General features: G+C 38.4%; 2 protein-coding genes across 2 annotated transcripts in view; one reads left to right on the forward strand and one right to left on the reverse strand.

Annotated features, from left to right (window-relative positions):
- The window catches only part of dpp10 (dipeptidyl-peptidase 10 (non-functional)), a 310,034-nt gene that overhangs the window by 22,660 nt on the left and 270,984 nt on the right, over nt 1-16,390 (forward strand). The window lies entirely within an intron of this gene.
- LOC146616498 (uncharacterized) lies at nt 2,887-5,032 on the reverse strand. Its single transcript, XM_085375146.1, has 5 exons — nt 4,688-5,032; nt 4,410-4,565; nt 3,989-4,081; nt 3,465-3,500; nt 2,887-3,204 (listed from the first exon to the last, which is right to left on the reverse strand). Exons 1-5 carry the CDS (start codon nt 5,030-5,032, stop codon nt 2,887-2,889), a joined length of 948 nt encoding a protein of 315 aa, XP_085231272.1.

Raw genomic sequence — 16,390 nt, forward strand, 5'->3', positions numbered from 1 at the left:
GCTGAGAATGTGTACATTTAACATTTTTCTCAGCATAACAAGGGACCCAACTTCTAATATCCAGCGCTGTGTATATACTTTTTTTTTTATTACTGGACTTTACTATAGGAACTTTGGACAGTTTAAAAAACGCTTATTCCTAAGGGTATTTTAAATTGTATTATTTTATGCCCTTATTTATAACCCATATTTATCTTATACCATGCTCTGATGCTACCCAGTCTCTGAAACAAGTCGTTCATCCTCCCTAAGCCAGCTTTCTTCTGATGGGCTGCCCCCATGAGATAATTCAATAAGTAAAAATAAGTAAAGAGAGCCCCCCTCTACTGTATACAGAGAAAAAGTCTGAAGCTAAATAAACTAAAACTGAAACCTGAGCTTTTTACTGACAGGGATTACTTATACATACACAGATATCATTATTTGAATGTTACTGTGATTATCCATCTCTCTAACAGTATGCTGACACACTAGCTTTAGACCCCAAACACGCTACACATCGCAAATCTCTCACATCTCAAAGCACCGCCGTCACTCCTAAAACTCCCCCCTCCCTAGAAACTAAATGCCATGTTGCCATATAATTTTTTTGATTGGTCCACATGGTACATTTTTGCACCAATGGGAAACGGGAGGGAGGAGGAGTTTGGGTTTTGTTTTTGCTCGCAGGCGGAGAGTGCTTTTGAGCGCTTTCCTTATAAAACGCCGTTTTTACCGTTTCTTCCCACAGTAAATATAAACAACGAAAGTATTCGGGAAAAGACCCAAACATTGCATATATTTTTATAATAACTCTGGTTTTACGTGGCCTATCAACACAATTTAAAAACTGGTATAAAGTCCGCACTTTTTCCGTCAATTGTCCTACTCACATCTCCAATGGTTGTACGCGTTGTCATTAACGTGGCTTCACTCCACATCAGCCGCTTTGTTAGCTAAAACGCCAGTGTCGGCACATAAGGACGCTGTCATAGTCTTTCAACGACGTTGATTAGCTGCGTATATACGAATGTGAATCGCATCATTGGCTGGACTATGGGATAAGGTGGCATCGTTCTAATCCCATACTGGAGCAGCCAGTCACTTACTGACTAACACTGCAAAACAGAATTGTTAACGTATTTCAGGGATTACACCACTGATCTACAGATTAGTAAACTACCAGCTCTACATATTGAAGTACAGCATCCTGTTGCTACTTTGCCATGGTGTGCACCAATGAATGCTAAAGGAGCGTGAATCACTGAACCCATGGCACCATTCTCCTTTCTTTATGCATCCCCCAGGGATCTTGTGGGTGCACTGGGGGTGCAGTTGGGTTTTGTGTGGGAGAAGCCCACCCTGTGAAACCTTGCAAACCCTGGTCTTAACTGCACCTCATGTAGGCAATTAATATGTGTAGATCAATTAATAGTTCATGAATCTGATTAGGTACTCTGTCGTTTAGCCTACTAAGCTCTAAGACTAATGAAAAACGCTCGAGGCATGTTTTAATACACCGCTATGTGTGGTGATATTTTTTTAGTGTGAAGGATGCCTTCTCGCTGTGTTTTCAGTTGATGTGGTTTAGAAGGATCAAATGACTCTTTCCTGTTCACTCAAAAAAATGAAACGTTGACTTTAATTAAAATTATTTTGTCAACAGGTTCCACGAAATTGAATTGTGTTAGTTTAAAGCAAAAGTCTTTAGGTCATCTAATTTAATAAACTTGCATTAAAGTAAAACAATCCTTTTGAAGTGAGCCAATTTTATAAATCTATTTAGGATTAATTAACAAGCAATATTTAAGACCACCTAAAACAAGTTATGTTGTATGGACATAAATTATGTATTTACAGGTTAGATAGATTAGATTCGTTTTGTGAACACATTTCTTGTTTGTGGTATTTAAATGTTAAATTTAAGTTAGATTAATTAAAATATTATATTTTCAGCGAAATTGTGCTTTACTAATTAGTTTTACACAAATCTATTTTGTCAACAGGTTCCACACAAATGAATTTAATACAAGCCACTTATTTTCTTTAATTTCCTTTATTGCCAAGACATTCATTAAACATTTCTTTAACAAAACAGCTGCACCACACATTATTAACCCATTAAGGTTAGTAACTAATAGTATGCACACAGATGCACCATAAAAATAACGATTTTAAATTAAATGTCTCTGCCAGAAACAGAAGAAAAAACATTTAAGATCACATAATAGGTTGACCACAAAACCTTTAACAAATCAAAATGAACTGTTCACCTTAACAGCCACAATCCTGGACGGCATCCCATGACAAATTTGTGAAGAACAGAATAAACAGGTTCCAGTCACCAGGTTAGATAAAAAAAAAGTAATAATAATAATAATAAAAACAAATAGTCTACTAATATTCCCAAAATGATATCACCATCCCAAATAAAACTTGAATAAAATATGCAAACATTATGATCTGACAATAAAACAGCTTGCCAGTTTTCAGTTTTTTGCAGCAGCTTAACAGAACTCATTTAACACTTGCCACTGACAGCATTTATTTTACCACTGTATAGGGAAAAAGCTCAAGTGGCAAACATTTTAACATGGAAAGAATTGTTCTTTTTTAAAATGCGGCAAAATGCACATTCATCCTGTATCGTCTCTCAATGAAACCATTTAAATCTAAATACTTTGAATAATCTTTTAGTAGGCCCTAAACCCCCCCCGCCCCCAAAAAGAGTAAAATCTCTGTAATTGCAATTGTTTACAAACAAATGTTTTAAATCTCTCTCAAATTTTGGTTCCCCCCCCCACCAAAAAAAAACAACATTTTTTAAACCAAATTTCCATTTTATTCGCCTCCCAAAAACTTCTGTCCATCTGACAGAACATTCATCCAAATAAAAGAAGGGTTGGATTATTCATACAGTTTATTCTTGAGCATCTGTACCTTTGTTGAGAGTCTGCTGGCATCCAGATGAAGGAAGACCTTCTGAAGTACCTCAAAGAAAGCTTTCAGTTCCCGAGGATAACTGAGATTGAGTGCATATATCACACCCATTAAGACCGCACACGCAGAGGCCATGTCTCCCAGGTCATGCAGAACTTCAACACCCTCGATGGTTATACCCACATCAGCTGGAGGAGTGCTGGCATCACCTCCTTCAACACTGATGGTGAAGATACCAAGGGTAATTTGTTCCAGCTCCCTTTGAACAGCTGTAGCATCAGAATCCTTTAAAACAGAGAGTAAAACAAAAACCCATCGCATTGGGAATTAGACACAAAAACACAGAAAAATGCATCCTTAAAAAAAAAAAAAGCCAAAGTCACCCTTTAATGAAATAAACACAATATCAGGAAGACTAATGATTCTGCACCCTGGTGCGCCATTATTTTCGACTACAGTTTTAACAAAAAATGTTAAATAAATAAATACTAAATAGAATCACCATTATATATATATATATGCATCCTCTAAGTATTATGTATTACTAACTTTTTAGTATTGGATTGCATTACATTGCATAACTCTTCCTGAAATGTGTGTATACATAAAGATTCCTGTTGAAAGATTTTATTATGTTTATGTATAGAAGTACATTTCATTTGAGGTTCTCTAGATGTGTTTGCTCTTTTTACTAGAGAAGTTACACTGTGCAAGCTCAGCACGAAGTCTATGCCATTGTATGTTATCTCTTCCTGCATGTGATGAAGTCTCTACTGTTATATGTTATCTCTTCCATTCATGTGACTGTGACGCAAACATGCTTGAGTATAAATAAAGGGTGGTGACTGCTGCGGAGTGTGAGTCTCCGTTTGAACTCTCACCCATGTGCACGTTAAACCTGCAAACCTGTCTGAGTGTCATTTATTCTGACCTGAGTTGCATTACAGGAAAACTCCTAACATTTCCCCAAAGCATTTAAACAGATTCCATGCAAATTATAACAATGTGACAACATTAGTTATTCAAGATTTGGTTTAATACAGATAAAGACTACGCTAAAATTACCAACCAGGTATTCTTTAAAGAGGATGCTTGGGTCTTCATTTAGGTAAAGAGGTAGTGCCCTGAGGACACACTCCCTCCTCTTTTCAATAGTTTCATTCTGGAGAGAGTGACAGAGGTACAGAAAGAGAAAACAGAAATACTTTAGAATGACACAAACTGACAGTATATGCAAAATGAATGACATATCCACTGCTGACACAGACATGTACACAAGACCAATTAATGATCACATGAATATTTAACATGTGGGCAGGGTTTCCACCATATTATACATATCCATATTAAGCAACAGAGGGAAAGACAAACTAATACGGCATCTTTTTTTGCATACCAAAATGGAACTTACAGGTACTATACACTAGCTGTTTAAATTTGAAAGTGATCTTATAATGCCATAACATTTTGCTGCGAACAGAAAAACGCACCTGTGTGGCTGGGGCCAAAATTTGCCTGATTTTCCTCCCTGCAGCGCCTCCTTTATTCTTGAAGACTTTTATTAGTTGGTCAGTGTATTGGTCAAGTTGTGCAAGAAACCTCGGAACCAGTGGAGCAGTAGTAATCCTTACAAATTCTGCTTCTACCTAAAAACATGTCAACAAACACAACATACTGTACTGTAACTATATTTATATATACTATACGTACACATATACATACTACTGGAGCCATTACAGCTTTTATTGTTATTTATAAAGATTCATACCTCAGCCACACTAAATAGTCCTGGCCATCTGATCTTGAAGTCGGCGATCATGGGATTGTTTTTGACAAGTTCCTGCCTCCTGTATGCAAAGGTCCTGGCCATCTTCTCTTTGATAACTATCTCATTATGCTTCTTCTTGACCTCAGTTAGCAATGCCAATCTCTCCCTTTCAAGGCTGTCCTGGGTCTCTCCAGCCGGATAAGGAGGACAAAAATTTACCTCTGCCTTTCTAGGTTTTTTGACAGCATATGCTGGGTGACATCGATCGGTTGGTTTGTGCTTGAGGGAATTAATGCTCACTTCTGGGCACCCCAAGTTTCTAAGCTTTGTCCTATAATTTGCCATCTTGTACTTGAGGCTAATCTTCCATCCGTAGAAACCACTGAAAGATCCTTGTTCTCTTAAGCATGGATGTGCTTTGATTAAAGCTTCAGCAACAGATTCTATTTCCAAGTTTGAAGGATATGCCTTAAACGTCATGATTTTCTCAGCTAGAGCTTCTAAAATGTCTGACTTAAGTTTGTGTCCTGGGTTCAGAAGAATTCCATTTGATATGAAAGCCTGGTTTGCACTTTGAAGTTGCATCTCCACGTCATACGGAAACTTTGGTATTTGGAATTCTGCAGGCCACTGAGATCGAGCAGTTTCGGAGTCAGAGGATGAAAGTAATAGTGTGTCAGAAGATGATAGTGACGTTTCTTCCCCACTTTGGTTCATCCCAACTTCACCAAAGTCTGAAGCATCAGTCAGACAGATGACTTTCACTGTGCTCTTGTCCTGAATATCATCCATTCGTTTAAGGTTGATAAACTCATTATCAAAGTCACTGTCCATGTACTGGAGTCTAATGTCCCCCTGAATATCAAACTGACGTTTGATCTCATCTGAAAGATCCTCCACAGACTTTGGCATGCCTGATGCTATCGTCAGTTTTTCAGTATTGTTGGAACCAAGGATGATCCGCAGTTTTACTGGTTCAGCCATCATTCGATTCCGTGCTTCAGTCTAGAAAAGAAAAAATATATATACATGAACATAAATCCAGTAACTACGTACAAAATTGAAAGTATTAAAATTGAGATGTCAACATCTCTGATGTTGAACTTCTACAACTGTGCCATCAGCAGCGTTCTGACGTATGGATTTCTAGTGTGGTTCCCCAGCTGCACCAAGGCCGATCAGCAAGCACTCCAGCGGGTGGTGAAAGAAGCTGGCAGAATTATTGGAACAAGTCTGCCAGAGATCAGTAATATCTTCCCAACTCGCTGTCTGAGGAGGGTGCACAGTATCCTGCGGGACCAACATCACCCTGCGCGCCACCTTTTCCATCTGCTGCCCTCAGGGAGAAGGTACAGGTCTATACAGGCCAGAACATCCAGACTGGCCAACAGCCTGTATCCACAGGCTGTGAGGCTCCTGAACTCTCTGCCCCCCTCTCACGGACAATAACCATATCCAACTTCTTAATAGCAATGAACTGGTCTGCATTGGTGCATCATATCTTTATTCTCTTCCCCCTCCTGCCCCCCCCCCCCCCCTCTTTCTTAAATAGATAACTATCATATCTGATATCATATCTCACAGTACAATAATATTGAATGGGTTGCATTGTTGTATTTTGTCATGTTTCTCAGGTCTTTGTCTGAATTTCTACGAACATTATTGCTAAGGATTGTCTTATTGCATTGGAGTCACACTGGGTTAAATATGTACACTTGGGTTTTAAGGGGTATTTATTATTTTCTTCTTTTTTTTTTTTGGGTTGTATGGAAGCCCCAAACGCAATTTCATTGTTCTTGACAATGACAATAAATAAATAAATACTAAACATGTTTCACAACGGTACTTAACAGAGAAGTGAGAAAAATTCTGGCTAATCTCAACATAAACACAGATTAAAGGTTTTCTTGTCTAGAAGATGTACTGATGGGCCTAACAGACTGTTAGATTCAACAAGTCACAAGGAGTTAGTGGCTGAACATCACAATAAAGCCAGATGCTACTTTAGGTGCTTATGCCAGTGAGATTAAAGTGCATATTGAGTAAGGTATTAATTACAGCTGTTTACTCACATATTCATTGTGTGCTTTTGATGTAAGGATATCTTTTCAATGTAACCATTCGAAGGGGACCAATGAAGTAGTCATTTAATGGGTACTTCTCTGCCAGTTCATCATATGTTATCAGGGACATTTTGCCACTTGTACATGGTTGCAGTTCAAAGGCCCGGTAGTGCTCCCTAAACCAAGACGAAAACTTGCTGACAATGAAATTCAGTGTACCCTGAACAACACATAATCTGATTATCTCTCCAAATTCAGGCAGCCCATCAGTAAAACCACAGATAACGATCATTCTATTTCTGTAGTTGATCCCTCTATAGTCTGCACTTTTAGTCATGTTTACTTCTGTCATGTCAGGATACATCTTTTTGATAGGCAGAGAAATGTCATCTTTCAGAACCTCAAGTGGAACTCTTGATGCACTTGACACTTCAACTCCAGATTTCTGTGGATGTAATGAGTGTAAGTGATAGGCAATCAGCATTTGATGTTTCCTTGACAGTGTTAGAGCAACATTCTTGAAACACTTGGTATGATGAGCCACTTCCTTGAAAAAACTGTGTTTTCCCTCAAATCGCATTGTCCATAATCCAACAAGAGGACCAAAACATCGGATCATCTGAGGGTAATGTTCCAAGTAGTGATGCTTTGGCAGAAGTTTTTTGTTGGGAAATGCTTCTTGATATTTCTGTCTGTGATCAGAAATTTTGAACTGAAGATATCCAATTGATTCTTCTGTATGGATCTGGGCAACAGCAAGTTCCACTATCTCCTTTAAATCCAAAATGATTTCCCACACTGGATCACCGTCAGGTATAACATCTCCAATCAAGAAGGGCAGCAATCTTAACAGAGTCCAATTTTCCGCTGCATTGCCACCTATTGTATTTTTTCTTAACAATGTTCGTGGAACAATATGTGGACGGTTTGTTTTATCTTTTCCCTTATAGGGAAAACTGACAATCACTTTATTTAAAGAGTCCAAAGTGATGTATTTTTTGGATATGAACATACCCAGACACTGTGCAAGTTCCACTGGAACAACACCTTCCAAAAGATCGTGGAGTATGTCAGGTGGATATCCAGTTGTCACATGAAAATGAGAAAGATTTTCCGTCAGCACACATGGCCTTTTTACTCCAACACAATGCTTTCCACTCTCTACTGCATGTTTGACATGTTCTTTGTGCAGGTCTTTGGATCGAAGAGTAAACTCTCCAGAAAGTACCGGTTTGGTCTGAAAGTCGCTGAAGCGTCCTGTGCAAAATCGACAAACATACTCTCCTGAAAAGCTCTCCACAAAACCTGCAATCCCATGAGCACCTAGATTGTCTGCAGCTACACACTGTACCGTGCCTTTAATATTTTTTCCAATCTGTGGGACAAATACCCCATGCTCCTCCAAGACTGCCAAATCACACAAAAGAGGTTCAAGCACTTTTTCATACCCATATTCCTTGACGTAGCTGCTTTTACACAGTATTGCCAAGTAGATGGATGACAAAGAGGAGTGTTGGTCTTGGGATAAGTTGCTTAATATCCAGTACACTGCACAAAGTTTGTGCTTCTTTCTTGAAGTACCGAGAGGGTTGCATACTTCAAAATCATCAATGTAAAGCATCACGGTAATTCTCAATTCATCAGCAGACAGGAACTGATTTTGTTTGAAAAATTCTCCATCTTGAAATGATCTGTATTCTTGTTGCATACTTTCAGTTTCCTTGGATTGAGCATTGTAGTTTTCTACTATGTCATCTACTATACCATTCTTTGTTAGGAGCTGTTGTAGGGTCTGCAGTAATGGTATATATTGGTAGGTGTGGTTGCTCTCCTTATCCAAAATATATTCAATTGGTTCAACGACATGGAACTTTTTGCTGAAGTACTGTTTCCGCTTAAAAGCAGTTCCAAGTGTACCCATATGTCCAAGTGTTTTTGTCAGAGGGTTAGAGATGCAGACTGCAGAGGCCAAATCCTCAATTTCTTTCACATTAAGATTAATATGACTTTGCTTTGTACAAAAATCTGTAACTATGGCATTTATTGCAGTCAGGGATGCAGAACTCATCAGGAAGTGCAAGTCCTGCAAAAACTCATCCACTGCACTGCTTGGAACATGGAGTACATTTTCCAGCTTAAGCAACATCACTGCAAATTTCTCTTCTATCATCCTCTCATCACTTTTAGAGATCCCAGTCTGAGACAAGTCTTGCACTTCCACCTGGCCTTCGTCAAATACTTCACTGTCTTCATGTTCCCCTTCAGGAGCTGGCCTGTTAAAACGGTCTCTTACTGTTACTATTCCACCTTTAAAGTCACTGTAAGAATAACCAAGATGTTTTCTATTTTTATGTGATTTGAATGTTCCATAGATGTTTGTCATAAATGTACAACCCTTGAACACGCATGGGACCGTTTCATTTGCTTTCAGATGCAAATTTATGTGACTAAAATACTCCTTTTCAGAGGTAACTTCAGAGAATCCACAAACATGGCAGTTGAATGTGGCCAGTGACAATGTTTGCTGTGATTTCTCTCTGTTATGAATCCTACAAAAATGGGACCTGAGTGCATTCCATGACTTAAATGTGCATGGACAACTAATATATGGGCAAGGATATGGGCGCCAGTGCCCATAATCTGGATGTTTTAATCTATAATGTTTAAGTAATTGGCCCCTAGTTGAGGTCCTTGCACTGCAACCTTTACACTGCCACATTCAGATCTGGAGAAGACATAAAAGTAAAGTAAACAAAACTTAACTCGTAAAACAGTTTTTTTTGAAAAAAGTATGACAGTTCACATACCACATGCAAGCACAGGCATACCACATACACCACATCAGTATAAGAGGGAGCAGGTAAAGGCCAGGAAAAAACTTAAAAATTATTGATTGAATTACAAGTAAATAAAATCTTACTCAGAAGAAAAGCAAGAGATTGACACTGCCATGTGCCAACTTTCTATAGAAAAAATTATCAGGTCTGTTGACCTTCTGTCTGTCCAGTTATTTTTCGTCAATAATTTCATTTAAAAAAAATGTAGTGTTTATTTAACAAAATTTAATTTATAACCATGTTGATATGTATAACTCTGCTAGGAAACATGCTGTCTTTACAGACCATTTTCATATAATACAGATGACTGAGAGCACAACAATGGTGTCACAGTGGCTTCTGGCCCTCAATTTTTGGATTTTAAATGTCACAACTTCATGCTATCATTGTTATGCTATTAGACATTTGTGTGATTCTCAAATTACAATAAAGCAATCTCAATAAAGCAAGTGGAAAAATATCCTAGAACCCCTTTAGCTAATCACTTTAACAAGCAAAGAAACATTAAAAATGTGTCTTACACATTCCGCAAAGTAAGGATATTAACATGTTAGCAGTTAATACAATTGTTTACAATAACCTGGGATAAACAGGCACACTAAATTTTATCATTTGTACTATTATATCTCATCTTATTCCCAGGTTTGCTCTATGAGGGACATACTTCATCTGTGCATCTATTCTGAGCGCAGTAAAAAAAAGAAATGCAAGCTCAAATGTTGCATTTTGTGGAGAAAATTATTTTGATCTTAGAAAAGTTTAATTTCAGCGAAAAAATTTCATTTCTGCATGCAAGAAATGTATTTCAGTGTTTGCTATTATCCATATACACACACAATGACAGCCCCTCTCGCTCAGTTGTTTGCATTTGCTCTTGATCAGATCCGCTCAACTCTCTGTACACCGTTTTAAATGTGCCACAAAACCAACCAATCACAGACTTGGATGCTAAAATTCTGATTGGCTGCTACAGTCTCCAATCAGCTTGCTAGCTACTACTTTCCAGAAACACGGTCCAGAATGTAGCTAAATCGAGTTTGGAGAGCAGAGATCTGAGCAAGAGCAAATACCAACTAGTGATGGGATTTCCGGCTCTTTTTGCTCGGCTCACTAAAAAGAGCCGCCTCTTTCGGCTCCGAACCGGCTCTTCAGGTTGTTTTGTTGCTTTAATTAATTTATTATTCACAATAATATAAAATTATGCACAAAAGGAATTACTAACGTAAAAAAGTGGTTTTATTTATATATGTTTATATATAAATATATGCGGTGGCCCCTAGAGACAAAACACGTACAAACTCCAAAACACATTTCTAGCATGAACTGAACTTCCAAAGCAGAGCTACTAGATCACTTAAATTACACAATTGAAAGCATGTGTGTATTGTTTGTGTATTTATACACAGGCACTCAAATATATTCAAATAATTTAAAAAAAAAGTTCATCTACCTGTTACTATCACACACCAAATCCGGTCGTTGGTACTTGCTGGATTGTGTAGCCACAAGATAACAAAAGCTCAACACTGCGCCCAGCATCCTGGAGCACTTCTGTTGTCTTTTGTAAGTGTTTTGAGTTTTTATGTGCTTCGGAGTTTGTACGTGTTTTGGAGTTTGTACGTGTTTTTACGTGTTTTGGAGTTTGTACGTGTTTTTACGTGTTTTGGAGTTTGTACATGCTTCAGAGTTCGTACGTGATTTGAAGTTTGTATGTGCTTTGTCTCTAGGGACCACTGTAAATATACTTTTATTTATTCACGCCACATAAAATGTAATAAATAAATCATATAATACAAAAATCAACTATTCACATTTCAACTTTTAACTATTTAAATTTTCAGCTGTTTCCTTTTACAAATTTAAAGTGAAAACAACACAAAACACTGCAAAACACAATTAAATATAAATTATAATATGAAAACAAAAAGAAGATGCACATTCTCTGTCATATGGGCCCGCATGAATCCGCACTTTCTGAATCCTTTATCATCTGCAACCGAAAATAGTTGTGGATGATTACTATACCTTTCTAATGTGAAGTTGTTGTCCCTGGCTCTCTTTCTCTCTCTCTCCTTCTGGCTCTGTTCCTGTGCTACTGAGTGTAACTACCGCCCCTCCCCCCTCTGCCCAGCGTAAAGCACAAGGCTCGCATGCAGAGTGAAGCAGAAAAAAGTGCGAGAGAGGGTGAGAGAAAAAACCCCCCCCAAAAAAACCCCCACGAGCCGTCACGGCTCGCGATAAGGAGCCGACTCTCGTCGTTCACGTCAAGGAGCCGGCTCTCGTCGTTCACGTCAAAGAGTCGGCTCTAAGAGCCATTTCGTTCGCGAACGACCCATCACTAATACCAACAACTGAGTGAGAGGGGGTCACGTCGTGTCCAAATTCATGTGTAGATGGATAATTGCAAACAATACATTTCTTGCACGCAGCAATGAATTTGGTTCGCTCAAATTAAAATTTTATTCACTCAAGAATTTTTTTCTCAAAATGCAACATTTGCGCTTGAATTTTTTTTAAAAATTTTTTTTACGTGCGCTCAGAATAGAGGCACAAAAATACCGCCCTAGATGTATACCTATACACACCAACTTTCCAATGGTCTCTCGGTTCCCTTGTTTGGATGACAGGATGAAATATCTGACATCTCTAACTTGTCTAAGACCCAGTAAAACTAACGCAGCACAAGCATAGACAACATATGTAACATGTCTTGTGCGACAAACACAACATATAACCATGCTCAATATGAAGATACTAGACAACATAGTCAAAGAAAGACGTGGTCTTACCTCTCACAAATGAAAATCCAACTGCAGCTTGCCGCCAAAACAACGTTTTTTCGATAAATTTCAAGTCTTGCGCATGAGCAGGCCCAAGCCTGTTATTCTTTGGTTTTTTATGACCTCTGTTGTTGGATTACTGCCACCTTGTGGATATATGAAGTATATCAATCCTAATTAACTTAAATTAAATGTTATGTCTTCAAGTAACACATTAGTCTTCTGTACAGACAATAATAGACACAATTATGTAGACTTTATTAGAAAAACATATTTTAACTCAACAAATACATATATTTTAAGTAAAATGAAAATAAATAATTATTTTAAACTGAACAATTCATCCCGTTCATTTTTTTGAGTGTTGGTAAGCTCTTCAAGTGACCCTCTCCTCTAGTGCAAAGGTGCTGCACATTTGTCTCTGGCAAAGACACAATGGGACTGCTTTGGTGGAGAAATGATACCGTGATGATTAAATAGCTGACTGCTGAGCTGGGTTCAGTAGTGATGGCAAGCTGCGGCCTGTCTCCCACAACCCATAATTAAACCATCTGAAGAGGCGCAAAGTATAGTGATTATTTGTAGTTGGTTTATGGCACATTCAGCTGGTGCCTGCAATACTTTCTTTATCTTGTCATGTTCCCTCGTCCCCTTAAATAAGCCTCGTTCGTTACACCCCGTTTGCCCTGTGAGGAGCTCTGTTAAAGGGCTGCACTTTTCCCACAGCTTGTGCTGGGTGGCTCAGGGCTCCATCTGCAGAATTCATCCACGGCAACAAAAACACATTCTTTGCTTTTTTGAACCACTTTCAATAATAAAAGAGAGGAGCTAGAAAGACCTCAAGTTTAAGAGAAAGTAAAAAAAAGTGATTTACATGTAAAGTCTGTAATATTTTTCTTTTCAGTCTGCGAATATAAACTGTAGAGAAATGGAAAGGTTTTAATGGCAGCCTTGATTTTTTTGTACCTTTTGCACTTGTAGGGCTGAACAGTAGATGAGCATGTTTGAAGAAAGAGCAGAAATATGCTTGTTGAATAGTAGTGAAGTTCAGAAAGTCAGTTTTTTTTCTCTTCCTTTTTAGTCAATAAGCTCGTTGACCTCTAAGTGTTCCCTAGTATTCTGCTTTATAGAGGAAAGATAAGATGGGTTTTGCACCGTTAGCCAGAATTTTGATTTCAAGGTTTTTGTCACGATGCCATTGTAGCTCCGCTTTAACAAAAGTAAAGGGGCCACTTCACACTTGTGTCTGACTGAAATGTAGGTTAAGAGATCAGTCAAGTCTTAAGAATTGTCAACTTGTCTCAGTTATTATTAGCCAAGTTAGCTGCAGAAAACAAAAGCATATTTACTTGACTTTATACACCTAGAATAGGAAATACAACTAATACTGCCAGTGCTGCTTTTGAACACAGTTGTGTGCGTTTTGTGGCTCTGGAGGGGCTTTCTCATATCTAAAAAGAAGCCTGGCGATGTTGTTGTGTAACTGAAAGCTTCCTACAAAACTCAAAAGCTATCGGCACGAACAGAGGGATGGATAAAATTAAAATAGACATGCAGTTATATACCGCTCTAAATTTGGTGGCTGCAATCAAAGAAGCACATGTTTATAGTGATGAGTCTTCCAACCTGAACCACCATATCGACCCCCTGAATACTAAAGAGCTAGAAACACAAACAGCACGTCTTTAAAGAAGCACTCATGACAGTTAATAAACATGTACGACGTTGCAATTTACAGCATTTATTATAGCAGCTAAAAATAATTTTCATAATAGTTCACAGTTTTTGCCCAAATGATATTTGGAGGAAATTATAAGACAATAATCCAGTTTATACTGTAGCACATGCAAACAATAATTTATGTTTTGGTTCCTGGTGCTGTTGCATGGTGTATTTAAGTAAGTAAAGTAAAGTAAAGTAAGTAAAACTTTATTTATATAGCACCTTTCAAGATAAAAATCACAAAGTGCTTCACAGAAGCTAAAACCTAAAAATAAAAATCAACCAAAAGCAAGTTTAAAAAGATGGGTTTTTAGCTGTTTTTTAAAAGCGACCACTGAGTCCACAGATCTCAGGCTCAAAGGGAGAGAGTTCCACAATCTGGGGGCCACAGTTCCAAAAGCTTTGTCGCCTTTTGTTTTCAGCCTCGTGTGTTGGACAGCAAGCAAGCCCTGGTCACATGACCTCAGGGACCTGCTGGGAATGTATGGATGTAAAAGTTCACTTATATATGTTGGTGCTTGTCCATGCAGAGCCCTGAAAGTCAAGGTCAAAACCTTAAACTGGATTCTGAATTTAACGGGGAGCCAGTACAGCTGAATCAGCAGGGGTGTGACATGGGAAAACTTGGAGGACTTGGTCAGAAGCTTTGCAGCAGCGTTCTGAACAACTTGCAGACGCTCCAAAGAGGCTTTACATAAACAAGTAAACAAAGAATTACAATAGTCCAGACGAGATAAAACAAATGCATGAATGACAATTTCTAATTTGGAGCGCGATACAATGGGACTCAGCTTAGCAATGTTTCTCAAATGATAAAAACAGGAGCGAACCAAAGATTTTACATGGGCATCCAAAGTCAGAGCTGAGTCAATACTAACACCAAGGCTCCTGATAGACGGTTTTGCAAATGTAGCAAGTGGACCCAAGTAACACTAGGTACAAAATTTTTAGGAGCACAAACAAGAACTTCAGTCTTCTCCTCATTTAGTTGAAGAAAGTTTCCAGCCATCCAACATCTAATGGAGTCTATGCACTTGTGCAAAATCTGTAGCTTGGAAACATCATGGGGCTTAAAGGAGATATATAACTGAATATCATCTGCATAGCAGTGATACGAAATGTCCTTAAATGTGCTCAATAAGTGTTGAAGAGGAAGTAAATACAGTACGAACAATAAAGGCCCCAAAACTGAACCTTGTGGCACACCATAGGCAAGAAAAGTAGAAGAGGAACTGTACTTAGAGGTAGCCACAGAAAAGGCTCGTTCATGCAAATAGGATTCAAACCAGTCCAAAGCAGCCCCTGATATACCCACCCAGTCTCTCAGTCTATCTAGCAGAATATGATGGTCCACAGTATCAAAGGCAGAGGTCAGATCCAACATCAACAGAATGGAGCATTCTCCTGCATCACATCTCATCAAAATGTCGTTGGAGACTCTAAGAAGTGCTCTACGAAAGCCAGATTGGAATTTATCCAGAATGCTGTATTCATCTAGAACAGCTATAAGCTGCTTAGCCACAACCTTTTCTAAAATCTTAGAAATGAGCGGTAATTTTGAAATCGGTCTATAGCTACTGAGAAGAGAAGCATAAAGCTTAGGTTTTTTTTTAACAGTGGGTGAATAACAGCATTCTTACAATAAACAGGGACCTGGCCAGAAACCAGTGAGGTATTGATAATTGTGAGCACACAGGGACCAATAGACTGAAAGACATTTTTAAACAAAGATCCAGGTAAAATATCAAGAGAGCAGGAGGATGCTTTCATTGAATTAACTAACTTGACCAGCTCAGGTAAGGACACAGGTAAAAATCTTTCTAAAATTACAGGCCTAGCTTGAGTTGGAGCAGACAAGAGAGACACAGAAGGAGAGATATTGTTCCTCACGTTACTGACTTTTTCAACGAAGAAAGAAAGAAATTTTTCACAATCTTCATTTGATGAAATTGGGACAGCATGTGGAGCAGGAGCAACAATATCACTAATTGTGTCGAATAGTACCTTAGGGTTACCTCTGCTCTTAGACACTAAGTCTGAGAAATAGGCCGCCCTCGCATCTCGAACTGAAGTGTTGAAAGTGACTAAAAGGTCCTTTAAATGAAGAAGATGGACATGCAAACGCGTGTTCCTCCATAAACGCTCAACCTTACGGCAGCAACGCTTTAAGAAGCGAATGCTGTCATTTATCCAGGGAGACGACTTTGAAACCGGAGCTAGTCTAACTTTGACAGGACAAACATTGTCTAAAATACAAAGACAATGATTATTAAAAAGATTTGTTAAAAAAATGAACATCTT

The sequence above is a fragment of the Diplotaxodon limnothrissa genome, linkage group LG16, assembly GCF_057381915.1.
Source record: "Diplotaxodon limnothrissa isolate DT_005_m linkage group LG16, D_limnothrissa_male_GT1.1, whole genome shotgun sequence".
NCBI classification, from domain to species: Eukaryota; Metazoa; Chordata; class Actinopteri; order Cichliformes; family Cichlidae; genus Diplotaxodon; species Diplotaxodon limnothrissa.

What these genes read in the sequence shown, in the direction of transcription:
- LOC146616498 (XM_085375146.1), bottom strand. Translation starts at nt 5,032, where the DNA reads ATGGCAAATTATAGGACAAAGCTTAGAAACTTGGGGTGCCCAGAAGTG. An exon ending in TTTTGGCCCCAGCCACACAG is followed by an intron (nt 4,082 to 4,409) that starts GTGCGTTTTTCT and finishes CACTCTCTCCAG; the next exon opens with AATGAAACTATTGAAAAGAG. An exon ending in TCCTCTTTAAAGAATACCTG is followed by an intron (nt 3,501 to 3,988) that starts GTTGGTAATTTT and finishes TTTCAGGAAGAG; the next exon opens with TTATGCAATGTAATGCAATC.